The 27,248-nt window shown below is 40.2% G+C and overlaps 2 protein-coding genes across 2 annotated transcripts in view; both read left to right on the forward strand. All coding sequences in view use genetic code 11, as the record gives it.

The window, feature by feature from the left end:
- EGR_06231 (Vacuolar protein sorting-associated protein) overlaps nucleotides 1-13,084 on the forward strand; it is a gene marked incomplete at both ends in the record, with an annotated part of 15,753 nt that extends 2,669 nt beyond the window's left edge. Inside the window, 13 exons of the mRNA XM_024495480.1 lie at nucleotides 926-1,322; nucleotides 1,520-1,653; nucleotides 1,694-1,864; nucleotides 1,906-2,011; nucleotides 2,841-3,059; nucleotides 4,041-4,188; nucleotides 5,126-5,457; nucleotides 7,275-8,318; nucleotides 8,704-9,087; nucleotides 10,138-10,604; nucleotides 11,773-11,996; nucleotides 12,671-12,812; nucleotides 12,884-13,084. Of these exons, the coding sequence (XP_024350111.1) occupies nucleotides 926-1,322; nucleotides 1,520-1,653; nucleotides 1,694-1,864; nucleotides 1,906-2,011; nucleotides 2,841-3,059; nucleotides 4,041-4,188; nucleotides 5,126-5,457; nucleotides 7,275-8,318; nucleotides 8,704-9,087; nucleotides 10,138-10,604; nucleotides 11,773-11,996; nucleotides 12,671-12,812; nucleotides 12,884-13,084 (3,969 nt within the window). The remainder of the gene's footprint in view (nucleotides 1-925; nucleotides 1,323-1,519; nucleotides 1,654-1,693; nucleotides 1,865-1,905; nucleotides 2,012-2,840; nucleotides 3,060-4,040; nucleotides 4,189-5,125; nucleotides 5,458-7,274; nucleotides 8,319-8,703; nucleotides 9,088-10,137; nucleotides 10,605-11,772; nucleotides 11,997-12,670; nucleotides 12,813-12,883) is intronic.
- Nucleotides 13,085-21,358: 8,274 nt separating this feature from the next.
- On the forward strand, nucleotides 21,359-25,243 carry EGR_06232 (Radixin; the record flags this gene model as incomplete). The annotated part of the gene is made up of 3 exons (XM_024495481.1): nucleotides 21,359-21,546; nucleotides 24,906-25,002; nucleotides 25,076-25,243. 3 exons carry the CDS (start codon nucleotides 21,359-21,361, stop codon nucleotides 25,241-25,243), a joined length of 453 nt encoding a protein of 150 aa, XP_024350112.1.
- Nucleotides 25,244-27,248: the final 2,005 nt, after the last annotated feature.

Below are 27,248 nucleotides of genomic sequence, written 5' to 3' on the forward strand. Positions count from 1 at the left end.
GTACCTCGCTGGGTGGGCTGGCCTTTTGGGCCATGCCAATAGCCCAGACACCTTCTCCGTGCTGAATACACATATTCTGCCTGAGTGTTGTGTCTTCTTTCGTCTTCAGGGAGTCCCGGGACGCCACATCAGAAAAGTTCTAGGTGCCACAAATGCATCAGAGAAAGTGTTTTATGCAATGTTGACGATCATTTCAACAGAAATAGGTGACAGAAACATCCAGAAGAAGCAGGCATTTTATAAGTAATTCACTGACTAGGTAATTAAAAAGTAGGCGTTAATTTCCAAAACCCGAGAATTTTAAACAAATTTCCTAAATCTCAAGCAGAATGTTTCTCATTAGCAAACATTTTACATGCAATATCTTTTAAAGTTTATTTGCTATTTAGTTAAGTTTATAAGGTATGTTTTTAAATTCTTATTATTTGTAATGTTAATTAGTAGGTCTAGGTAAATTCACGGATAATGAAATTTTGTTTTAACTAATCATATGTTAATGTGGGTCATTCGATTGTCCTTATTGCTGTTAATCTGTGTATTCCCGAAGGATGGCGCTCTTTCGTTGTCTAAACTTTTCGCTCCAACAGATGATTACGTCCCCTGTCAGATTTATCGTTACGAAGACGCCGCCTGCTAAAATGACTCTGGAACTTCGTGGTGCCATACTCGATGAATCCGACCCCCAGTTTAGAACTAGGCTTTACGACTCAACATACGAGGTTTGTTTCAAGTATTGTCATTTAGTCATTTTTTCTTTTGGTAAGTATTTGATTTTGCCAGCTATTTCTTAGTGATGCTCTTTATTATTGAGACTTATTTGGTTTCTGTTGTACATCACTTAGGCGCTCATATACGGAATATACAGATTTACATTTTGTTATTCCATGTTATACGCCTTTGATTGATTTAGTTTTATTCTGTTTAGGCCCAAGCAATCATGAAAAAGTCACCTGATTTCTCAATGACAGACACTGTAGTTGTTCCAAAAGAGACTGACATTACGCCTCTGGGGCACATACCCCTTGACCAACTGGAAACCCGGACTGTTCGCATCTATATGCCAAGCAAATCGGCCACGCAATCTGGTACTTTTGGTTGTAACAAGTGGCGTATTGAGGTGGACAATCTGGGACGCTGGGAGAACCCTCTGATGGGCTGGGCTAGCACTGGCGATCCTCTTTCCAACTTTTCTATGGATTTTCATGACGTTGAATCTGCTATAGCCTACTGCAAAAGTCAGTGCTGGAATTACTTTATTGAGAATCCAAAGAAGACCACCGTGAAACCGAAGAGCTATGCAGCCAATTTCTCATGGGACAAACGTACTCGTCGTTCCTGCAAGTAGATGACCTGCTCCAACCTTGAAGCCTAGGATTATACCCTCCATTTTCGTTTAGCCTAACCTCCCCTCGGTCTAACTGTAAATAAAGTAGCTGGTCTAAATCTGCTTTCTACCTGTTTTCTTTTGAAATGCTGAACCTCTGGAGCCTGTTGTGTGAAGTCCCTTATTTTTCTACAGAAGTACTAATTATGTTGAATTCGGTGACAATGACGAGGAGCCGTCGTCCCAACGCCGGTTCTCGAATGGCTCGACTGTTAAATGAGGAGGAGGAAGATGATTTCTACACAAATGCCTATGGTGGTTTTGCGGAGGTTTGTGGATTTTGCTTGTTTTTAATCCCTCTCCTAACAGGAGGAAAATGATAACGACTACGAATCAGAGAGCTCGGGCCACGACTCCATTGACACGGACTTTGCTGACAGTGAAGAAGAGGATGATGAGGACGAGGGCAGTGGCGGTGAGGCTATGGATGATGAGAAGAGAAAGCGACGCACACGGAGAGTCGTTACGAAAAGTTATAAAGTGAGTGCTTATGCGGCTAAATTTGTACTGTTTTTTGGCAGGAGCCCAAGACCAAGAAGGAGGTGAACGAGAAAATTACGCCCGAGTCAAAATCACGGATCAAAACGGCTGTACCAGCCGAAGAAACTTTGACTGAGACCATAGCAGGTGAGTACTTAGCCCATCATAACTGAAAATTGGTTTGCCTATAATCCGTGTTGCCATTTCTTCGAAGCTAGTAACCATCTGAACTACTTGCTTTGTAGTTTTGTTCATGACATGGTGGTTGATTCATTGGGATTTTTGTTCATATTTTTAATCCTAATTGGAGGATATTTTTCGTACTTTAATGCTATTGATGAAATTGTGTCTACGCTTAGTGACTACCAGTCAGCTAACCTTCCGCAACTAACGTAAGAACGCGCTACGGTTTTACTTATTCAACTTGTATTTGGTCTATACAACTGCTTAGCGTGACCAGCGTGCTGTGTTTACAGAACTATTAAGGATAACTTCATAAGCATGCAGTTTTCCAGTACTAATTTTTTTCTTTTGAAATCATTTCCCTATTTGTTGTTCGAGAGGACTAAGTAGAGACTAGTCTTGTTAAATGTAGTCTCAACTGTTGTTTATATCAAATCATAGTTTTCCAAACGCCACGGAAATTTCTAGCAGTCCTGTCATTTTTTGAAATAATTCCATGTTTCTTGTTCGGCTTAATTACAGACTTTCTTTTGCTCTAAATGCTACTAATATTGGAGTAGCTGCTGTGGTTTAGCCATCATTTCATCTAATTATGTTGCCGCTGGTGTAAAGCGAGTCGCAGTATTCCCTCATCTTAGATTTGTGTCATTGCAGTCAGGAAGAGTAAATATGCATCTTGTTTAATGGATTCATGTGATGATAACACGGTAGTTCCTCCACTGCACCATATTATTACATTTGTATCAGTGCTAATTTTTTGTCTGTGTAATATGTTCCCCTTTCGTACTTATAGAAAGCCGTAAGCTGCGGGCGAGCACAGTGCGAGCTACGGAGACGGCGGCACAGCGACGGGAGGCATCGAGTGTGAACGCGGAAGTGACAGCAGTGAAGCGAAAGGCTTTGATGGCGGAGATTGCACAGCGTAAGAACCTCCCGGAGGTGCGCCGTCTCACCCAAGAGGAGCTCCTTGCGGAGGCCAAAATCACTGAGGAGATCAACAAACGTTCCCTTGGTAAATGATCCACTTCCTCTCCAGATCATTCCTTCTGCACCCTTCAATGGAGCCACTTTCTTACAGAAGCTACTAGAATAGAGTTTCTGGTGGATCGTTGTCTAGTATTCCGAGTATCCATCATACCTAGACGCGATGCGTTTCTGTAAAAGTTATTATTCTGTGGAATGTAAGAAAGATTCCATTATGTTTGTCGATTGATAATCCTCGGTTGTCTTTAATGAAAGTGATGATCATTGGTTTGAGGAAAATTTGTCGTAAGAGTGTTCCCTAAAATAACCTTTAGACTATGTTAAAAGCCGTCTTAGTCGAGCAGTAGGTAGGAGCGTCATTTGATTCAATTCTTACAGAAATTCGGTTGGTTGTATCAAATATATTACCACGTTATGATGCGTATGCATAATAAAACCGTTTGGAATTATGGCCCTAGGTCCTCGTACCAAATTTTCGTCTAGCTCATATTGCTAACATTTTATAGCAATTATTTGTGAAGGTGGGTTGTCAGTTACTTCTGCAATTGTATTTATCCATCTAGATGTTCTTTATGAGTCAAAAAGGGAAATTAAGTGCATTGCTCTTGGTCCTACTTATTTTCTTTTCGGAGGGCACTTTCTTTGTGACACACCTGACCCCTTACAAAAACTCCTGTTCACACATTGCCTGGGTATTTACCATGCTGCCGTCTAATCTTTGAATAGTCTCGAACGCCTGGTTTTGGGACAAGTCCATTCATTTGCCTTCGGGATTGGCTCAACGGGGGCCGCCTGTTCAAGCGCTTTCTGAAGTATATTTTATGGTCGATTACTTAATTGCCTTAAGTACCGCTTCTTCATTCTATTGCAAATTAACATCTTTCTGTAGTATCCTGTTCAGCTTATCTTGTAAGGTTATTCGAAAAACTTTAAATGTCCGCATTTCGAATGTTGGATTAAAACCTTCTCATTTCTCGAATTTATTACAGTCCCTTCCCTCATTTCATAGCCCGTTATCAGCGTATGGAGGTGGAGCGAAAGAAGATCCGTGTCCAAAAGACTGTCTCTCAGCAGCCTATGATCCGTACTCACAGCTTCACTGTTCCCTGTCTGGCCGACCAGCCGGAAGTCTATGATGTCTCTGTTAATCCAGACAAGTTAGTTCCTTTCCACTTTCTCTTTTCGACCTCTTTACTTGCGAAACTGAATACATAGAGGATTTAGTTGTTTTGGAAGTGGTTAGAGTTGTAGCTAGCAGAGTAGTGGAAGAACTTGGTGCGATGTGACCGTTTATATTGTGAAATGTCGCCATCTCACCTCTCTTGTTACCTCGTTTCCTTGGCTGTAGTCAAGCCAGTTTTCTAAGCATTCAGTAGTTCACGCTCTCAAACGGTTGCTCAATTCCTTAAAGTTTCACCGTAGCCAAATATCCATACTGGAACAGATTAGCGCTGCTTTTCTTCAAACAGTTTGTCAAAACACTCGCGCATGTTTTGGTGAAATATTGGAATTTAAGTCTACACTTTAAATTGACGAACTCAGTTGCCGATTTCGGTCTTATTGAGTCATTTCAGATGGAAACGTATTGAGCTCTTCACTTTTGATGTCCAGGTTGCGAACTTGGAAAGATATTGGAACCGAGCAAAAGTTTTGCCGTAAAACGCGAATGAAATAGAAAAAGATATTGCTTGAGAATGTGGAAAACTTTGTTGTACTTCAATCGCTTTAGTTTGGGCGCCATAGGAGTAGTGAATTTTCTAAAACTTCAATTCCCAACGATAAAAAGAAGTGTATTATTCCCTATTTATTTTTTCTTACCAAACGTTGAAAATTTGGAACAAAGATTTGGAGTTTGTGTACCACTCTCTTGCTGAAAATTATGATAGGATGCCGATCCGATTCCGCAGCCACTTTTATCCCATTGTGATAACTTATGCTAAGCTGCAGGGGCAACTGGTGCGCCTTAAACTAACAAAGTGTTTTAAGATATGGGGAGTTATAAGTGGTTTTCCCATCTTCATTTATTCTAAAGGAAATGTGGATGTTTTTAAGAGTCTCTGACAGAATCAACGGCGCTACGTTCTCTTGTTGCAGGGAGGTGGAGATGCGTCGGATGCTGGTGGAGCGCAACGCGCGCTGCGCCCGCACTCTCGTCTCCTTTGCTGATGAAGCCTCATTCGCAGCCGCCTTTCCCTCCTACGCTGCCACCACAACATCGGGCAAGCGGACAGATTCCACTTCATCTCCGTCGCGAAAGAGACAGATGCACCACTGTCCTCTGACGGGCCGAGTAGCGCGCTACCTCGACCCCCTCACCCGTACACCCTACGCCGATCTGGCAGCTTTTCGCGCCCTCCGCCACCTCTACCGCCTTCATCTGGAGACGGGTGCATCCGCAGTCGACCTGCTTCGACGGTTTCGCAGTGGTGAGATCAAGCTGGGTGCCGACAACGACTAAAGCATTTACCTCCCGCCTCATTTGTATTTTTCTTTTGTACACTCTTTGGGCTTACCAATAGTAAGCTAATGACCATGAATTGAAGAACCAAGGTCCTCCTTCTGATTTGACTGCTGTGGCGATTCTTTTCTGTTGGTTTTTTGATCATTTTGTGAGAAGGTCTCCATCATTTGGGTGACGTAGTTCATTCAGTAAAGGTAAGTCGCGGGACGTATAGTTAACTAGTCCAACTGGACTCACTCTGTTTTTGCCTTTCGGATCGTAATGATGAGACAAGGCTGAGTACCGAGAATGACTAAAGTATTTATTTTCTCTTCCTTTCCTACCCTTTTGGCTTGGAAATAGCTGATGGGGAATGAACAGAATCAAGGTTTTCATCTTGAGCTGAATCATGTTTTTGTAAAATATCGGCAGGCTGTTTCCCCTTTTGGGGAGTTACTTGCGTCGTTTGATTGATTAACTTGTCAGGCTTTGTTTGATGAAACCGGACACTAGTTACTCCGTTTTAGCGGGCCCTGAAAAACACTTCTGTTCATAAGCCGGTGCTTCTATTACCAGGAAGTTTCCATTGCTGACTTGCCTTATTCATAATGTGGAATACAGCTTTCGTTGTTTGGGGATGACTTCAGGATCGCTGATGAATAGATGGTAGTTTTGGCTTCCATGTTCATGTTTGGTGTATGCAATGTTGGCTAGACTTCTCTTCAAAACAGAGTTAAGCATTCGGTTTACAGCTTGGATTTTGATCCGTTTTTTCTAGCACTTTTGAGGTGGTCAAAGACAATGTAATTGGATTACGGGGTGCAAACATGGTGGTAGATCGAGGTCCACGCGTCCAGTGTTAGATGACGTCGGGAAGGCTACGTTGCAAAGAGATGTGATCAAGTTTGTCTTGGAATGGAGTTAAAAATGGAGTAAAAATTTTTGACAGCTCCCCTATGTCAATCCCAAAAATGCTTTCTATTATTTGCGTGATTTTCATAACAGCAGTGATGGGTCTGTGCCCTTTCTGCAGATAACATGTTTTGGTTACCGAAAATTTCTACTTAGCTTCATTGTTTGGTGATGGAAATTTGGTCCGTGTTTACCCGAGGATTTAAGGCCTAATTTGTTTATTGAAGCCATAGCCAACTAGAAGGTTTCTACGGTCTTCACTTTCTTCATGTGTGAGAGCTCTATTTTTCAGTGACCAAACATCACGTTCTGACAAGTCGATAAATCTTATTATCTTAAAGCACAAAATTCTTTGAAGCGCCCCGTTTTTTAATCTTTAGATGATCACAGTTTGAAAGAGAGTTCCTGCTAAAGTGATCGAATATGTCCTCGATGAGTGTTAATTGCGGAAATTGCGATGGCGAATCCCATAGCCAAATGTGCCGAGTGTGGTCGTGGAGGTTTACAATCGTGGTTTTGATGTTGCTTTACACAGCTTGGGTTTGATACCTTTTTGCAGTAATCGAAATATTTTGGTGGTTGCACTAATACCGGTTATGTCGCTTTCCGTAACAGAAGATGTTAGGTGTGGTAATCACCAGGATTTGCTGTCTGATTCTTTTTCGATTAAGTACCTCCACCACCATGATCCCGACTTTCGACAAGGCAGTTTAGATTTGCTATTTAGTGGATTTTCAGTTAAAATGGGAATGTTGAATAACTGAAGGATTTGCATTTTGGCATTCAGGTGAATTTATGATTCCTTGATGAATCCTGACATGTGGAATCCCAAAGTTTATGTAAACTCCTTCAATATAGAGTAATATCGTGAAATGCAAGGTGAATATTCAGATGTTTTTCCTAAGTTGAGAGGGAAAACTAGTAGAAGAAGAATAAGTACCACTTTTAATCCACGCATCCGAGTAGTCGTGGATGAAACATTTTGCTCACATGGAACCTCTAATTTGCAGAGCAGGATGCTGGCTAGTGAGTTGCATGAGCTCATCCAGTCCGGTCTACACATTGAGTACCCGTCGGTCTTTGTCGACTGCGCCCTCCATCACCTTCGTTCCAACTGCACCCCCGCATTTGGAGAAATCAAGACCGACTATCAGACCGCAGCCAGCATGGATCCTTTCGAACATGCAGTTTGCATGCTCTCTGACCATTTGCCCGCTTTCATCCGTCTCTTTCAGTGGTTCCATCTCGTTCAAGTAAACACTCAGTCTCTCTACAATCTCATCGCCCACCACCTTCCCCCCTCCCCTCACCTTTCACACTTCAAAGTCGCCGTGGTGGGTGGCGTCTTCACTCCTGACGTCTATCGCACCCTCAAACCCTACCTCTATGCATACCTTCTTCTGGAACTCAACGCGGCAGAGCAGGTGGCCTCACAGTACAATTGTTTTGAGGACTCATCGGTTACTGCTCGTCTCCTAGCTCGACTCTCTACTGCTGCAATAGATCTAGAGGAGCAGTGTCGTGGTGTCTTCGCTACAGAGGAGTTTTCGCTCCGCTTCCTTCTAGAGGATCTCGTCGGTCCATTCGCTGAATCGGCTTTTCTGCACAAAACGAGAGAGCTGGTGGAGGGACGTTACGCCACGTCCTTTTTAGAGCCGCTTGATAACTACGTGGAGCATGTGATGTTCGAAACCTGGTTGCCGCGTGTTTTTTCCTTAACCTCGTCCTGTGCGAGTTGTCCGTGGAGTAGTCAGCTGGTGTATACCACTTTCTACAGTGTGCGACGTTCGGAGCTTTTCACTATTATGATGGACTATCCTGACTCGCATCCGGCGGTGATGGATCTCAAGGCATATCTTATGGAGACCCGGGCGTTGCAGGATCTCATTGATACTCTGAGCAAGGAGGTGTGTGTTGACTGTCTTGCTGAAATAAGTTAGTTATTTCAATCGTATTCGTACAGTGCTTTTCGCTTAAATACAAGAAACATCCCAGGATACCTATGGGTCTGTCGAAAAGTCTAAACAGTGGGATTATCTTTTATGCCTCTTGAATTCTCCATTATAGCTCATTCTCTTCACTTTTTGATATATCCCACCGTAAAACTTACTTTACCAAATACTGTCGACCTTGCCACGACAAGTACTTGAGTCGATAGCAATTTACCAAGCATCACTTGCCATCTAGATGAGGACAGATATCAAATGTCTATTCGTTTGTAGCAGAGGAGATGCCGTAGTGCGAGTTCGACGAGTTTGGTTTTCTACCTAATTGGGGATGGAGTCAAGGGAGCGGATTTCTTGAAAAAGTAGTCATTCAGTTTGTGCACTTCGTGCCCAGGTTAGCTCCCGTCTGCTGCAACCGGGCGTGCACACCGATGAGGTGCTACTAGCTTACGGATGTTTGGTGCGCGGACTGCGTGAGATCGATCCCTCTTCAGTGGCGCAAGACATAGTCTGCCGCCCGGTGGCTTCGTGTCTGCGTGAACGAGATGATGCGGTACGTTGTATTGTTGATCGCCTCATCGCCCCACCCCAGCTCTCCGCCACTACCGACACCATCACCGACGCTGATACTAATATCGCAGATGCAGCCGCAACCGATCAAATAACGGGTCTTCAGCGTGAACTGCTGTTGCCGACGCCGCTGGAGGTAGAACCCACAGATGAGATGAGGGACTGTGACGCACATCTCGTTGCACATGGTAAGTCTGCTTCACCTTTCTTTGGGTTGGTCACTGTCATTAATGCTCGTCAAACCATAGTTATATTGCCTGTAGCACTGCGGGAGATGTTGTGAAACCTAAAGGCCGTCGAATCATTTCCCCTATCTGAGAACCCTTAAATGCCACTCACACCTATGGTTTCGTCTCAAAATTTGAGTTAGTGTACTCTCTGACCCCTCCTATCTGATTGAGCTGTTACAATTATAATAAGGTAAAATGACGTTGCCAATCCTTCACTGGTGTAGTTATCTCCAGCCCTCATTTCAATGATCACATTCCTGCCTGACCAACTTGCAGGAAACGCAGACCTGAAAACTCTTTCACCGATCAGTCTAATTTCCCATTGCTTGAAGTGTTTTAGCTTCGAAATTTGATTCAATGAACTCTGTAGAATTTGAGGGAGATGTTGCCTTAAACCTTATCATACGAACCCTAATAAGTTAAGAGGATAATAGCTCTCTGAGAAATATATTTTGTGCATAGGAAGAAGACGACGGAATGATCAGTTCTACAAGAGCAAAACCACTACCTTTTGGTCAAAAAAGAACACCTTTGGCACTTCAGCACTGTTATTGACTAATGTGACTTCACCCAAATTCAAGCCTGCACATCGATGACCCGTCATTGTATTGCTGATTCAGCTTCTCTCTGTCAAGAGACCTTAACACTTACACGCATTTACTGGTCTCAACTTTTATATCACATACAAATTGGGGTTTGTACTAGTCGTTTTCTTGAGGATATTTATCGGTTTATCAGTTTTAAATCATCAAATTCGTTCTATTTCTTTCCGATAAGGACCATCATTCAATTTAACCGCTTTTAATTGCTCATGGGGTCTCACTCGATTCAACTTCACAAAATGCAAGATGTTGTTTGCCGTCCCCTCGTTCTCCCCAATTGATGAGCCTTAACTCTCATTCCTGCTTCGACTTCTCTTATCATTCTTGAATCCATAAGCTTGGCAGTGCTCTGGCATGGTTTACAATTGAATGGTGATTAGCAAGGACTAATATATATTCTTTGCAGGTAATGCAATAGTGGCTTCATCAGTTTTGGGCTACCAAAGTCACTCCCTTCCATTTGGTGGACACCAAACCATTTTGAATTGGTCAAAACTAGCACAGGACAAGTTTGACTCATTTTTTCCACCCCCGTATTCTTTTTCCCTAGATCCTGACGAGTGCTTCTCGGCCGAAGCTGTGGCGAGTGAAGAGGTGAACGAGGAGAAATTGGTAGTGAACGAGGACTGGGACCGGTGGATGCCCGACCCCTTGGAGGCTCTTCACCATACCGGACCACCGTGGAAGCGACGTATTGACCTGCTCAGCCTTCTTGTGGGCATTTATGGTAGCAAAAAGTCCTTCCTGGTGGAGTACCGCAACCTTCTGAGCCAGCGTCTTCTGCGACAACTTACCTTTGACACTGCCGCTCAGATGAGACACCTGGAGCTGTTAAAACTCCGCTTTGGAGAAGCTGATTTGCAGGAGTGTGAGGTAGGTTGCCTTTTTGAGCCCAATTTCCGGATTAGTTCTTGTAGGTTTGATTGAAGCTAACATAAGTTCTATGGTAATGTACCCCATTTAAGTGTTTTCAAGACTCTTAAATCGTTCCAACCACATTCTATTAATGAATCTTAGCGTTGGGTTTAATGCTAAAACTTCTCTAACTGATCTTCCACTTTATTATCTTCTTATGTTTGGAAGGTAAAGAAGTCTCTTGAAATTTAGATTTTGATTAGAAGCGTCGATTTCGGATGTAGGTGGAAATTGGTACTATTTGCCGTGGAAGTCACTCAGAAAGTCTTGGAAGTAGATTTCTTGAAGGGATCAAACCATTAATTGGTGTCCTTAAACGTACAATGAACAGGCTATAAAGCCTGGCTCCCAAAGTGGAAACTTTAAAGTAAACATTGGCGATGTATTTTACGTTGCCTTTGCATCAATTGAAATGGGAAGATTCACTGGGGACAATATCGTTACCACCCATTTCAGCATCACGAGGCTAAATCAAGTGTGTAAAATCTTAAAGCTAGCGTATACTATACCTGGTACTCATGCTGCTTAAAAATAAAATAATATGAGTAAGAGACGAAATGAGATGTTGGCGTGTGGGATTGGAAGTATCAGAAAGACAGACCACAGAGATACCAGGCCTCCGGAACGTCCCTCCTCTACTACATCATGATTACCGACCTTTCACGCATTTGAAGTAGGCAACGTAGCCACTTGCAAATATAAGTGAAGCTGATGAAGAGAGTAGATTGATCGGCGGTTCGGAAAGTCTAATCCTTGTTTTATTCCATTACTCTTTCCCAATCTAATTTATTACCTTCCGTTTGAACTTTTTACATAGGTGTGACATGTGGGGCCGAATATAAAGGCTTTAGCGTCACATGTATGGCACGTTGATAGTAAGTGTTAATTGCATAACAAGGCTTTTGCATGGGAGGCCTAAACTGAGACTTTGGTATACAGTAGTAAATTTAGAGTGAATGTAGCTAGCGATGATTTTTCCATCTAAAAATAAAACTCCTTCTGAGAGTTGAAATCGCTGCAATTTCATCACCCGCCACTTATCAGTCAACAAATATCCTATCTTTTTACTTGTTCATGCCTTTACTTCTCATACATTCAACTTCTACACGTTTTGTTTGCTTCGCAGGTGATGCTGAAGGATATTCGTGACTCGCGTCGGGTCAGTGCCCTCATTGCCGACGCTGTGAAAGCGGAGGGTGGAAATGGGACAGAGGTGGCGGCGGAGGAGCATAACTCCTCGTACTTTCCCTTGCAGGCCTACATTCTCTCAGGCGAGTACTGGCCTGAGTTCCATCGAGAGCAATTCAAACTGCCCGAGAAACTCACACCGGCCTTCTCCCAGTTCACCTCGTGAGTTAGTTTTAGCTCTGTTTCTTTGCTGTACTTGATCTTATTCCTTGCCACTTTTTGCCTGGCTCATGTAGAACAGCATATACTTTGTGTCAAACCCAGGTATATCAAATACCTTGGAGTTATTCCAGTAGAAGTCGTTCTTATACACAAAATCATTTGTCCTAGCTATGTCAATCATTCGAATCCTTTTTACCCAAGTTATTGAAATGTATATTAGTCTCATATTCTGTATTTTTTCCAAAATGAACGAAAAATAAGCTTATTCTTATGGTGTTTGTACATGAACAATATTTGAAGCTTTCGTTTAGTCACCACTCACAATTTGTCATCTGTCATTTTGTCGTAGGTGTTTTGAGAGGATGAAGGGCAACCGAACCCTTGACTGGATGTCCAAGTTGGGGTTGGTGAATGTGACCCTCGAACTTGGTGGCCAAAGTGTCACCATGGACGTCAGTCCTCTTCAAGCCTCCATTCTCCACCTATTTACCCTTAAGTCACGTTGGAATCTCTGCGATATCGGTCAGGTATAGATCTTTTCCTCCCTCAAACGAACCTCTGTTTTGCGCCTTCTAGCAACTGGAAACAACCACGTCAGCAGTGCGACGAAGCCTACAGCCCTTTGTACAACGAAGCCTGATAAAACGGACCCCTGGGAATATTGAAACCTACAGTGTATGCAATGATACGATGAAGGCAGTAGTGGGGTGTGGTGAGGAGCATAATGAAAGCATCGATGTCAGTGTGGCGGAGCAGGAGGGTCCACAGGACATGGAAACGTCGTCAGTCCGCGAAGCCGCCAGTACGGATCCACAGGTATTTAGTGGTGCCCCTACTTAAACTTAAATTAGTGGCAGTTTGATTGGCTTATGGCTTTTATTCTGTAGGTGTTCTGGTCTTACATTCTGGGTATGCTGACCAATCTGGGCGGGATGACCATGGATAGGATTCATTCGACTCTACGGATGTTTGCCCTCGGATCTAACGACGGTGCGGAGTGCACGAGACAGAATTTGCGGCAGTTTTTGGAAAGGAAAGTTAGAAATGGTGAACTAGTGTACGAGGACAACGTGTACAAATTGGCCTGAAATTTTTTTTCCCCAAGTGTTGCCTGTTTTTAACGTTGCTATTACGTGTTTCGCGAAAGGGTCGTGTTTTAACATGGCTCAGTCGGCTTGATCTCAAAAATAGGTGGGTTTAGTTGCCTGCCAGACTTGGGTAAGATCTCAGTTGGTCTTATTAGATTAAAGGGCTAAAAAGTCTCGGCCAGGGTGTGTTCTGCGCCTTGTGTAGGCGGCATGACTTTTCTTATCGAAGGTGCGGGAAATGGTATCGCCGCAAACATGCATTACTAATGGTTCAGAACTCACAAAGCTTCCCTAGGTACGTTGGGACGCAATGTAATAAAATCTATATGTAAATGAACAAGTAGAGGAACGAAGTGTGGCTGTTGGGCACTTTGGTGTTGTTTGTCATAAATGTAGGGTGGGTACAAATCGTTGTCGCTTTTACTGCACCTTGCAGGTAAAAAACGCGTCACCTAAATAGCAAATAACATTAAAAAATAGATATTTTATATTTGGTGTCTGCCCTCATTTTTAGTTGGAATTGTGAATTGGCATTTCGACCTTAAAAATGGTATAAACAAAGATAAATCGCGGCTTCATTAAAAGCTGACAATGTGGAAATGAGAAATCGTGTGGTTTTCAATCCAATATGCTATTCTTTTCAAAAAAGCCCAAAACCGTAAGATTTAACATATTCTTATTTTTAAGATCAATGTATGCGTTTCTACACTTGAAGCAGAACTGGATTTCGCGGTAAAATCATCTACTAATGGGAAGCGCTTACTCGATAATGTAGATTAACCATTTCAGGAATTACTGCATGGTTAATAGGTTGCACGAACAATAGGTCTTAGAGAAGTCTGGTATTTTGGTTTGCTCTACCGTACAAATGATGGTGAAGAAACTTGGCTCAATCTTGACAAAAAAGTATGGTAAAGTAAAACCCTCTACGCTTTTTTCACAATGCAGATATCATCGATTGATACAAAGAAAAATTATCCAATTGAGTTTAATTTTCGTGCGAAATTTTTTCCGGAACATGCATCGAAGGAATTGATACAGGAGATTACCCAGCGTCTTTTCTTTCTTCAGGTAGATTTTGCAAGCTTATTCATTAATAGCCACTTTAGCAGTTCCTAATGATTGCTTGCAAGAGTTTTGCAAATAAAGGAGTTTTCAACTTTCCAGTTCTTTTTTAACAACCACGTTATTGTTATATGGACTAAATGCTTATATATTTATAGGCAAATATGACTAAGTGTGTTTTCATACCTGACTTGGTTTGAAATTGATTCATGCCCATGAATTTCTAATATAATCTCTGCTATAACTAAATTGAGCTACTCCTATTGTTTTAATACTCCATTTTTGATTATGCTTTGCATAAATGATATTCATCTGACGTCTATTTTATGAAATTTTACTCTTATTAAACTGATCTTTACAATTTCAAACGATAAAAAAGAAGTCGTGTTATGTTGAGAGCATCATACATTATTGTGTTTGTTGTTCATCGATGCACGTGCTAATTAAATTAAATGATTAAGAAGATTTGTTGTAAGCAGAATATTTGTTAGAGTCGCTGATAGGAAATTAAAATGACGTTAATCAGTCAGTCTTTTAACGTACATGTTAGGTTTGCTAATCGTACTTTTCTTCAAGAAACAATACCAAGAAGGCAAAAACGATTGAATTCCCAAGCAATTGAGTCACTTTTGTATGATGCTATAATTAGCCCAACGCCTTTTGGAAAAGATGGAACCAAGTAGACATACAGGTATTAAACTCCGCTATATCTTTACATACAAGTGAGATTATTTTGATGAAATGAAATTTGACTCCTATATTCAGTTAGGGCAAATTACATGCTGTCGTGCATGCATTAGATAACTCGAGCAATGACGCACAATTTGGCTTTGACAGATTACTGACAGGTCTTTTGGGCCTGCTATTAAATAGAAATGTGTGCTTTTAATTACCATAGCAAGGAGTAATAAAATGTGATTAATGAATCTTACACAAACTTTGGCTATTTTGGGCCTATTATGTTTGAATATTTTAAATAAGGTGTTTGTGCAATTTCTTTTATTAAATCAAATGTGATTCTTAATTACCTGATAAGCTCAGAGCCTTTTATAATAATATAAAACAAATGTACCTGTGGTATGGCTTTTCCCTCTCCTACCGAAGATGAACACAAGTTCTATGTTCCCGAGGGTGAAGGCTGCCCTCAGTTTATGACATTCATAATTCTTTCCCGGTTATTTACACCTTTACTCAATTCCAGTAGCATTTCATTGCACGCAATGTGCTTATCTGGTTGACACTTGCATTAATTTTAGTGAAATTTGTTTCGAATATATGTATCCAATGGAAAATTTTCTGCAAAACACCATCTTTAAAAATACCCAAACAGTTAAATTTGTGTTACTGATAGTTTATACAGCTTTTTTAATCCAAAAAGTGCCTCAACTTTTACGTCTATAAAGCTTTAGTAGTTTTATGGTTATTTAAAACCACTTTTAATTTACAATGTGTTTCCACAACATCGCCGACCTGTGAAGATTCTATTGCGAGTTACAGTCATTCGCACACGGTCGGTGCCTGTTATCCAACATCTACAAGTTCTCATTTCACCTTTTACCTACCTTCACTATGTAATTTGGGGTTGTCAGGTCTAGGGTTCTGAATATGGTCGACCTCCGTCCATTTGGTAGCTATCACTAAATCGACTTAATGCTGATTTTTTGTAGCTTAAAAGACATCAGCTTATTGAAAGATTGCTTTAAACACTAAAAACATAAGACTGCTTTTTTGTAATAAGCAAAAACCATGGTAAATACTAGGCTTCTGCTAGAGAAAGTAGATGTAAGCCTATGTGTATATATGCTCTCTTCTTCAAAACAAGTTAAAACCTTAATGCTCGTTCTGTTAAGTGTGTGCTTTTAAGATTTAAATATAATTTTCGGATATATTCTGCACACATCATTCAACTACACTGATAATATATTTGTGATGCATTGACGACCTATGTCGCATTTTATAGAATCATATTCGTTAAATCCACTCGTTTAGTCGGTCATAACCTTCTAAAACAAACTAGTTCATACTACGAGGTCCTTTATACACCCATATTTCTTTTTCATCACCTTGGTGACTGATTATCTAGCGTTTAAGACAACTGACATTCATTTTTCCCTTTTCTTCCTATGCCTATTGCTTTTTATGTGCTGGATTTTATCAAATGAGCCTTTTAATTGTATTAAAATCAAATTGAAATTCCGACTTCTGATTTCTGATTTAAACACATCTTCAAAGTGACATTTGGGCCGCGTTTCACTGGCATATTCGAGAGAACCCATTTAACTCTTTTTGAATTGACTATAACAAACGAACGTAAATGCTTTGCTGAATCAAATCAGGTGAAGGAGGCCATCCTAAAGGACAAGCTGCCTTGCCCTCCAGAGACCGCCGTACTCCTCGCCTCCTACGCCTGTCAGGCGAAGTACGGCGACTACGACGTGGCCCGCTTCGCCAAGCACCCTATCCCTATTGATCGACTCCTCTCACCTAAGTACGTTCCCGTTCTGTCCCTCTGGGGGTGTCTGCTTGCAAATTGGCACGTTACTGGCACTTACCACGTTTATTTCTCATCCAAAGGCCATTCATTAGCGTGAGACTGAATTTTTCTTAAGAAGACCGAAGCAAATCCCAAGGTTTTTAATGAGCAGGATTTATTCAGTTGCTGGATGACCAAAAGATGAAGGTTCATTTTAGCTTTCAAGCTCAGCCGCGTGCTATTCCTTTGCAGCGTTAGCTAATGCTTCAGGATTTAGCAGTTCCTTTCCCCTTTGTAAACCAGAATGTATACCTCTGAAAGTGAATTTTATTTTCGCGGCGGCCTATGCATTTGTTTTGCCTAATAAGTGTGTTTATGGGATTTATCAAAACTCGGTGCGAAGGCCAGCTGCACCAACTTAGGTAATGGGTGATTACCTGCAATGGACGGAAGATAAGCGCGGGCACCTGTAAAATCTAAAGACTTGGTAGCCCATTTTTGCTTTCAGAGTGCTAGACAGTTTTAGTTAATGCTTATTTTTACCTGTGCAGTGACATTACTCCAAATACGGTCCGTTTTAAAATATACGCTTGCAAAAATTATCATATGGCACTTAATACATTCATTTTGCATAAGCAGCGCGCTTATTGAAATGAACCTGCCAAGAGACAAAGTGATCAGCGTAAATATCAGTTATATTTGATCGTTTTTGGTGACTTGGTAAGTGAATACTATGCATAAGCATAGATGCGGTTCAGGAGTCCGTGATCCGTTGGCTTTTCAGGCGTGTTAATTAGTTTAATTTAATGCTCCTTAATTTTTCTAACGCCCGCCTTCCTTGTATATCCCACTTTATCGGCTCCTCGCCAAATTGTACGACTGTGAGCACAAACTACCTTATTTATGTCGCTGAATATTTTCACTCGCATAAATGCATTTATTCGAATTACTCCTGTATGGTTTTAAAGCTATTAACGCATATTTCAGTAGATTTTTATAAATGGAGAGTCTCCGGCACTTGGAATTTGGAAGCTTAGTGGGCGTTGTTTCTTCAAGATCATAAGCTAATGCTATTTGAGGCGTAATTTCGGTTCGTTGCCATCACTAATCCAGGTATGTCGGGGTGCTGCAGCTCTTTCCTCCCCCTGCGATCCAAAATCCATGCACGCAATTAAGAATTGTCATTTTTGTGATATTTGGCGCATATTTATCACATGAATAGCATGTGTACGGAAACTGTACTAGATTAATGCAAGACCAAGTAGTGAGAATCCCATATTAATTTGAGGAATTTTCACGTACCCTGGAGAGAGGAATAGGTGTGCATTTTTGCCAAGAAAATGAAGATGCCTTAATGCTTTCAATGGACGTTGTAATGCTGACTTTGCCCTATTTTTGCTTCCACAATATCCTTTGTCTATGTGCGTCCCGGTTCATTGAGCACTTAAAAATTTGTGGTCCTAAACATGGTTTATCTTATTTATACCTCTCTATTATTTTATGTAACCGATACACCTATTAAAATTATTTTTGTGCAATGAAGGGTACCATTACGAATTAAACACCGTGCTTATCAAACAGAAGACCGAGATTTGCTTTCTATGACTTGGAGCACATTGATAAGTATATTATTGAAAATATCTGCTCCTATGATAGCTCTTACTTAAGTAAGTTTGCCATCCAAGTTTCTCCCTCTTATTTTTCCTTTTTTTTAATAATGGAGTTACCACATTAGTAGCAGCCAGTAGACTGTGTAGTATACAGTAAAAAAACACAAATTTGATGAAGTGCTTCTAATTATTCTTCACAAAAATAAAGTGAAAAGTTGATACGACGTCGTCAGAATCCCAACATTGAAGGTGTCCCTCACATAGTCGAATTGACTAAAAAATAATTCTTATTTTCTTCCTCTAAGGTACTTATCTTTTAGATTCAAGTTAATAAACCAGTTCTATGTGAATTGTAAAGTCTGCCCGCTAAATAAGGCTTCATGGAATGAAAAATCCACTCTAGAAGTCATATTGTTCATTCTAGATGAGGGGTGAGTCTTACCAGCTACCAAAATGCTAGTACTCCCCAATCTTTATTGCCCCTATTTATCTTGCTGTCCTTTTTTCTCCTCTCACTGTCTGAACGAATTCCCGTGTGTGTAATGTCTATCTCTGTTCGTTTAGTTTTTGCCTGTACATTCCCCGTGGGTGTGCAATATAAAGGTCCACCAAAGCACTTGTTTACCGATCAATGCTTCTTTTTCGCACCTACAGCATCTATTGAATGTCATAGGCAATGCCATATCTTATGCTCGCACTATTGGTTACAAAGGTGACAGATAGACTTGACGGTGACCAGCAAGCCCTCGTGCACCAGTGATGGGATCATCATTATTAACATGGCATTTTATTGAAAACAGTCGCTACTTAAAAACCCTACTTTCAAATTGGCAAATCATCATGGTCAACAACTGCCTTGATCTGCGTCATTCCGGCCATCGCATTGATAAGAGTTATTTGTTTTTTTTGCATTTCTTCGATAATTTGCCAAATGAGACATCAAGTGCAGCTGGTGATTGTATAGAGCCAGCTGCATATTAGTATGCAAATATCATGCAAGTTGGGGTGCTGACAATGTGCACGGTGGTCCAATTGTGAATCGATTACGTCCCTCTTCCTCAAGGCCCAGAAAGCTGTTAAAGCACACGGACACTGGCCTATCTCTTCAAAATGATCTAAAACATCGGTGGCAATCGTACTTTATGAGCCAACAAGTAGTCCTGCACTTTTTCTAGAAATATTAGCATTTTCAGCACTGAATGCAAAAAAAAAGTATGCGTCTATGAGAAGAAATTGAGCTGTTTTTGTCGAGTAATTTTAGGAGATATGGTGGAAGCAGCGATCTGCTGCATTATAAAATGAAGGGAACACATTTTGAAAACAGCCAAAATGTTATGGCAAGAGCCGAACCTTTAGAAGTTGTCTTGGCCATTAATTAAATCTGTAATTAAAGAAAACCATTGTCTTGCAATTCGGAGGAAAATCTACTATACTTGATTCGTTTCTACTACCTAATTAGGAGAAAGGATGAAATATCATTTGCCTGGCTTAATAAATAACTGTCTAATAACGGTTTTAGTTTCCCGAAAAAACAAATGTGGTTGACTTTAACTATCACAGAGTTGTTTTACAAACTTTAGCTTGCAGATATGTTGGTATTGCACGTTGTGCTTTGCAATGAAACACGCAGAAATACTTGTTAGATAAGTGATTCTGCCATTTGCTTGCGCAACAATTCTGCTTTAGATAGCACAATGGTAACTAACTCCCTGAGCTCCTTTTTTATATGCAAATGGATGATTAAATGCATCTAATTGGGTGAAATCTCCGTGCAAATAATCTCAGTCTATGTTTCATAGTTTCTGTTATATTCATTTTTTAACGGAAATGAATTCGCAAGTGATAGCAATCAAATGTCAACGACAACTGGAAGTTTTCATTACATCTAATTCCTAATTATGGTGATTCTTCTAAATGACAACAAGTAAAATATGAAGTATAAATTTGTAAATTTTCCGCAAAACCACCATGTATTTACTTCCTTTGATTTTTGGTTTCTAACACGACGCTTTCAGTGCATCACCACCCAACACCGGCCGAGATTTTAAAATTAAGGCATTTTAAAACGAATAAGCACGTCGAAATGACATGCCGGACAAATATTGTGGCTATCTGCGTCTAGTCCGCCTGTGGTACAACACTGTTTCCAATGCAGTAGCGAGTGGAAATTTATGCAAACGTTAATTGATACCTCAGTGGTTTAAAAAAAAACGGGGAACTAATTTGATGTTGGCACTCTAGAATCCCGTTATTTTTGAGGAAGTGGTGCGATGCGTTGTCATAACAACTCTAGTAACTAAAAATTATTTTAAGCTGTAATGTAAAAAAAATAATGTACAGATCAATGTCCATGAAAATTAGTCTTGGTAAAGGATAATTTTAGTTCATATTTAAAAATTGTAGTTCATCAGTCACATTCTTGGCAGCTAAGTGCTTCCTTATTGGATGGTGATGATTTCAGGACAGCGCTCACAGCCGCTTTTCTACTTATCCGTAATTAAAGAAAAACGCAAATGACTAATGCGCAAGGGATTGTAGGCTCCAAAAAGGTGCCATTTAAGTAACAACGATGCCGAAAATACCAGAAATAACGATTCTCGAAGTATTAATTTACGCGATTTGGATATTTTGCAGGTCATATCCATATATCAAGGCCTAGCATGGATGTACATTTGTATTCGCAGCACCCTGCTGGCACTAACTTTCGCCTTCCTTTAACGCATAAAGGGCCATCAAATAAAAGTTTAAGTCAAACTCTTAGAAATGCAAAGTGAACGGGATGAACAAAATTTTTACGTTAGGGTCTTTTCCACCCTTGCCACATTCGAGACCAAGGGGTCTTTCAGGAAAGCGACCACTCCAGAGCAGATGCGTTTGAATGATTAAACGTAAAACAGTTTTTTCAACTTTTTTTCCCATAATTCCTAACTTTACATGTCTGTAAAGCATTAAAATTAGATGAGTACTCTGAGTCGCCACATATATGTATCACTGGTAGCAAACCTGTCCACCCAAGGAACCTAAGAATTTAGTATTACATTTCTGTGTTATACTTAGCTAAAAGAATAGCTTTTTGTTTATAGTACCTTGGTGAATTACGACCTGCAGTCACAGGATTGGATCCGCATGGTGGTGCGGTGGTATGAAGAGCATCAGGGTATGTATCCGCAGACTGCGATGCTTCACTACCTCGAAATTGCCGAGGGGCTTGGTACCTACGGGGTGGAATTCTTTGAGATCTGCAACCGACGTGGCACGGACCTCCTCCTCGGGATCGACGCTATGGGTCTAGCTATCTACAAACCTCCAGATAAGTAGGTTTGCGCATTGTGAACGGCTGTAAATCCTATGTCGCACCTTATGTTGCCTGATTGTGAACCATCAGAGTTCTCGCCAGCTCTCAGGTTCTGCTGCTACTTTTTTGTAGCAAGAATCTGTGCTTTTGTAAAAGTGTGTTTAAGAAGTTGTAGCCAATGCTTCATATTGCACTTCGATTTAATTCTGATTTGCGGAATACGTTTTGAGTCCAGGTTATGTTTTGGTCCGTTTTTGAGATTATTCGATGATTCCTGAAATCTAAGGCTCGAATTTACGCCAGCACCATAGTGAAATTAGATAAGTGAAACAAAACTTCCTACTCTTTCTAGAATTTCGCATCCCATTTTAGACTCAAACCTTTCTGACGAGTAGGCTCAAGCACTTGAGGTGTTTTTGGGTTCCGTCTCGAGTCACACTTTGACTATTTATGCACTGAAGTCTTTTATCAGCTTTCAAAATCATCTAGTTATGTTGCGCCTCAAGTCTCTACTTTTACATTTAAAACGAATGTCATTCATTGACAGTAAATCGTAAGTTTTGTCTAGCAAAGTTTTATGGTCTGCAGGGCCTTCCTTCCAGCTTTTTTAAACGCTCCCACTTAGTGACACTTAAATGGTCATAAAACTTCCCATGTTGCGTATTCAGAACAATCTAGGGACTGTTTTGCTTCATTCGTTAGCTTAGTCTGACAATTTTGGAGCAAACCTATGACTATACAGTATTTATTGTTATCAGACGGTGGTTGAACTCTTCCCGTGTGAATTAATTTGAATGGGTCGAATTGCTTCAAATCTAGATTTTCATTAACTGTTACGGCGTTGAGGTTAATCTTTTGAACTTGTCAATCAACAAATACAGGTTTACTGTAAATGCACTTTTGCATAATCTATTGATTTGCCCACTCCTGTCTTAAGAAATTTCCCGATTCTGCTTAGTAATGTTTTCGTGTCACCTTGGATAAGCCGTTATTTACCGTAGCTTTACGGTGCCTTCTAAAAAGCTCTTGAGTTTTCTTGGTTTTCGACTGTGGCAATCTTTGCCGGCCTTGGCAGTCACTCGCATCCGAGGCGTTCGCAGTTTTTCCGCAAACGACGCAATTAGTCCTCGAACATGTGACTGCAGATGTGAGTATGAGTGTGCAAGGATGAAACCTTCTCACTCTACTCACGGTATCTAAACGACCTTCTTAGGACTTTTAAAAGAAGCGTACTTTTAAGTAGCTAAAGCGACTTGCTAGTGATTTCCAGTTTTCCTCCCACAATATTTGCCTTTACCAGTTGAAATTTAACAGAAATCAGCAGTGTTTTTAATCACTTTCAATCAGCATTAACTTCGACGGGGTATTCATCCAAATGCCAAATAGCCAAAAGCGATGGTTTTCGCTCATAAGACTTAAAATTCGTTGATTACTTCGACGCTCAAAACTGACAGAATGTAATTTGCGCAGGCGACTGTAAAACGCTCACTTCATCTCAATTTCATTTAACTTAAGAACTGCAGCTTTTGTTTCTATTCCAAAAAATAATTTTTGCAGTGATTTTCAGTTACTAGTATTGAAAAGTTTAAAACACTCAGGTATTTTTAAAATTGTCCTCGAAAAATCGATCCGAAATAAACACAAAAAACAACCATCCGACCCAATACTGCTATGTTCGCTTCTAGGGGTTCATTTCAGTCAAAATATCTTTCATTTGATTAAAGTTCGGCCAATTTCATAGCTTAGTGTTGTTTTTGTATATACACCTTTGAAAGGTCACATCAATTCTCATATTTTAATCCATCAGATGAAAGTTTAATCCACTGAAACAGAACACTCAAAAATTCGTTTGATGCAATGATTTAGGAGTCCCAGTTTCGCTATGTAGTGTAGTGGACATTAAAATTGAAACAGTTCTCGGTTTGAGCGGCTAGCTTTCGGACATTAAATTAGTTGATAAAAGGTCGGATTGCGGCAGATTTTACGGAAGCCTTCTCTTAAAATTAAGACGAGAACTAGGAGAATGTAGTCAAATTTATTAATAAAAAGGTGAAGCATACTTTTTCAATCATTTATTTATCAAAAACCTTTATAACATTCGAAAATTTTCTGTCGTGGCATTGGGTATGATCTAGAGTATCTGTTGGAAGCTACTAAGGCGAGATAACCTTATTATTGCTATGGTTTATGTAAATTTAAGTCCTCTAAGGGCGGAAATAAAAAAGCCTGATTTCTAACGATCTGTAAATAAACAATCTCAATTTCCAGAGTAATTTGATCTCAACAAGGTTAATTTTATTCACAATGTCAGGCAACGAAATCTTCTTGCTTATCATTTCATTATTTTAGAGAGAGCAGCAGTTCTTACTATTAGGACAAAAAAGGCGTTTAGTTAGAACTGATATAGGCATGGCACATTTCCAATTTCCTCTTGGTGTGGACGAAGAAAGCGGCCAATCGTCCCTGACTTTCGCGGGGCTAGAGTTCTTCCTGAAGCTGTCAAGGAATGTATGAGACAGAATAGACCTTTGGTGTAAATGCAGGGGGAGCAAAACAGCACTATGACAATATGATGGCAGGGAGAACGCAGACACTAAAGATTCTGCATAGATAAGCCTGAAACTTATGCTTCCACGTTTTGGTAAAAAAATGCAAAACTTAGTGAGCTTGTAGGGAAGAAATCCATTCGTGCCTTTAAGATGTTGCGCATTCATTAGAAATTTCGGCGCCTCGACAACTCTTAATAATAGTTTACATTTTTAATCAAATTTAAAGTATCGTTAATGAATCCACCTTAAGTTTGCTTTGCTGCAACTAAAAGAGGCAATAGTTCTCAAATAAGATGTCTTAATCTTTTTGAGCAATTTGCTATCATTTTTGCACTTTACGAGTAATCATTTTAAGAGGTTATTTTGGGCTTCGGAGTATAAAACTTAAAATTGTATAGAAGTCTTAAGGGGAAAAAGATATTATGATCCTCTGGGGAAGAACTTATATGGGGAATGTTTAAAATGTTGCTTTATCCTATCGAGGATGATCAGCTTGATTTTCCGTAAAAGACCTTTTTCTACACAATTCCAGTTCAATTGAAGTCGGACGAGATGAGTATTTAAAGCATTTGAAATTCATCAAACTAAATGAATTGGTAGTCTTTTCGTAAAGTCAACCGGAACTTGCGTTTGGATTGCTGTTATTGTTAGTATTTTACTGAAAAAGTCGTGAGGAATTTTATAGGAATTATAATGAGGTTACTGATTAAAGGACGTTAATTTTTTAGCATAATTGAATCAGTGGATTCATTTTTCCACCATCTGTTTACCATACTTTCCTGTAGATGGGAAGGTTATTTTTAAATGAACAAGCATTTGGTGCTTTTAGAGTAAATCCAAAGGTGGGCTTTCCCTGGTCAGAGATCCGCAATATCGCCTATAACGATCGCAAATTTACCATCAAACCGATCGACAAAAAGAGTTCTGTATGTTCCTTTTTCTCTCCTTATGTATTCTCTCTAAGATGGGTGAAGGTATGCATTTCATGTCTTCCAACAGGACCTCGTCTTCTTGACCAAGAATCTCAGAGTGAACAAGAAGATTTTAGCGCTATGCATAGGTAACAACGAGCTCTACGTGCGACGCCGCCAACCCGTTCCTATTGAGGTACAGCAGATGCGTTCTCAGGCTCTTGAGGAGAATGCTTTTCGAGAGTTGGAACGGTGAGTCCAGGAGAATGAATTGTAAAATGGCCGAGCAAGATAAAGGAGCTCACAGGATTGCTCATTCATCTGATCCAGACGGTCTTATTTAGAATCAAAGAGTTGTTTTATCATATCGCTGGTAAAAACTGCTGTAGCGAATCAGAGCATTGATGTTATCTTGATTTTGATGCATTTACGTCCCCTGGTTGCGATGAAGCTCGAAGAATTTGAAGAACGTGGTAGAACGAGACGAAAATTTATAATTTTACTAAAAATGACATTTCATGAAGTAGCAAGCTTGACTGTCATTAGGTACAACACCTGACGAATTCTATTCTAAAGGATGATGTCTGAAAAAGAAATGCACAGCGCCAATGCCAAAAACATTAAGCGTTATATCGTTATTCGGAACTTCAAGGTGTGACTTCATTGAATCACTGCCTTTCGAATTCTATTTCTCCTAACAGAGGACATTTGGCATTTAGTGCTCCTCAATTGCATACGCAAACGGTTTCCCACTAAAGATAATCACGATTCTTCAGGATGCAATATTTCCATCTTTAATGCATAACTATACAACACTGAATTATAGTTCACTGTCTATCTGTGAGTGTTGTTCTACTTCTGGGCAAACAAGATATTGCTATAGTAAATTATTATAATATTTAGCGGCATCTTCAGCAGATTAATTTCAATGATTCAGAATCGCTAAAATAGTCAGTCAAAACAATAAAAAACTAAAGCGTACAAGAAAACAAGGCAAAATTAAAGCAATTTATGAGGAATCTGACTGCTACATCAGAGCAGAATGGATATATGGAAGTCATTTTATCGTCACCCTTGATTCACCATTAATTATTTCCATCTCTCACACCTTTTTTCTTTTCAGCAATAAGGTACCAAGATGGCCTGTTAATAAGTTGCTCTCACATGGCTCTAATGCAGCACAGACATTCTTTTTGATCCCTGATTGCAATATTGGGTGGTTAGCATGACGGTTGTAAACTTTAGGTAATAAGCGCACGTAGATCGTCCGTGATTTTATTGGCTATGTAGAGGCAAGTAGCTGCAGCATGGGACCGGAAAATATTAATGTAAAAAGAGGGACAGGCCATTCACAAACCAATTATAATTATTGGAGTTAGATGGACTAATGCGGATCAATTAAAATTTGCAGGATACTTTGCCGTTTTTACCAACTGCATGTTTTAGTAGCACAGTGAAGTAAAAATGAATGTTTTTAAATAATAATCTGATCGTATATGTCGTAAAAGTAAAATTAGGGTCCATTAATGGTAAAATGCCATGCAGGTCTGAGTTATGTGTTTGAAAAGGGGGCAAAAGCGAAAACTGCTTCGCAGGCTGCCAGGTGGCCATGTACTAGGCACTGCCCATTTGAATCTATCTTCTGATCACTGGATTGCTAACATAGCATTTCGAAGCCATGTAACCCAGTTCATTACTGCGTGCAAAGCCAATGGACAGTTTTGTTCTATTTGGGCAACTAATCAAAAAAGGGTTTAAATTTAGCAAAGAATGCTTTGATTTTAATACAGTGCAAAATTACTAAAATTTGTAGCGATTTAATCTAAAGAGTACTGCTTGATAATATAGAATAGTTTATCACACCGCAATAAAAATAGAAGCAAATCTTAGTATAACATTAGAACTTAGGGGTTTCATACACGAAGTAGATATGAGCAACCAGTATTTTGGTGATTCCAAATTGAAGACAGCAGAATGTTCTTGCTCACATGCAGGTTAAATCCATCACAGCAAAAAAGTACTCATCAAAAGGTAAGTCCATTTACAAAATGGGGAGGTGAAAAGGATACGGGGCGGAAGCGGACTCCTTTTTACGGTAATTTGATGGGCGTCTTATGAGTGGTGGCTCAGTGTGGCCTTTTGCAAAGGCAAATTAGTTCTCATTAGGCATAAGCTGAATCCATGAAGCGCTTACACTTACGCTTGGCACCATACGGTCACAGCCTGATTGGAGCTGTGATTCCTTGTCGGCTAATGTAATA

Source organism: Echinococcus granulosus (assembly GCF_000524195.1).
Source record: "Echinococcus granulosus chromosome Unknown EG_S00053, whole genome shotgun sequence".
Taxonomy (NCBI): Eukaryota; Metazoa; Platyhelminthes; class Cestoda; order Cyclophyllidea; family Taeniidae; genus Echinococcus; species Echinococcus granulosus.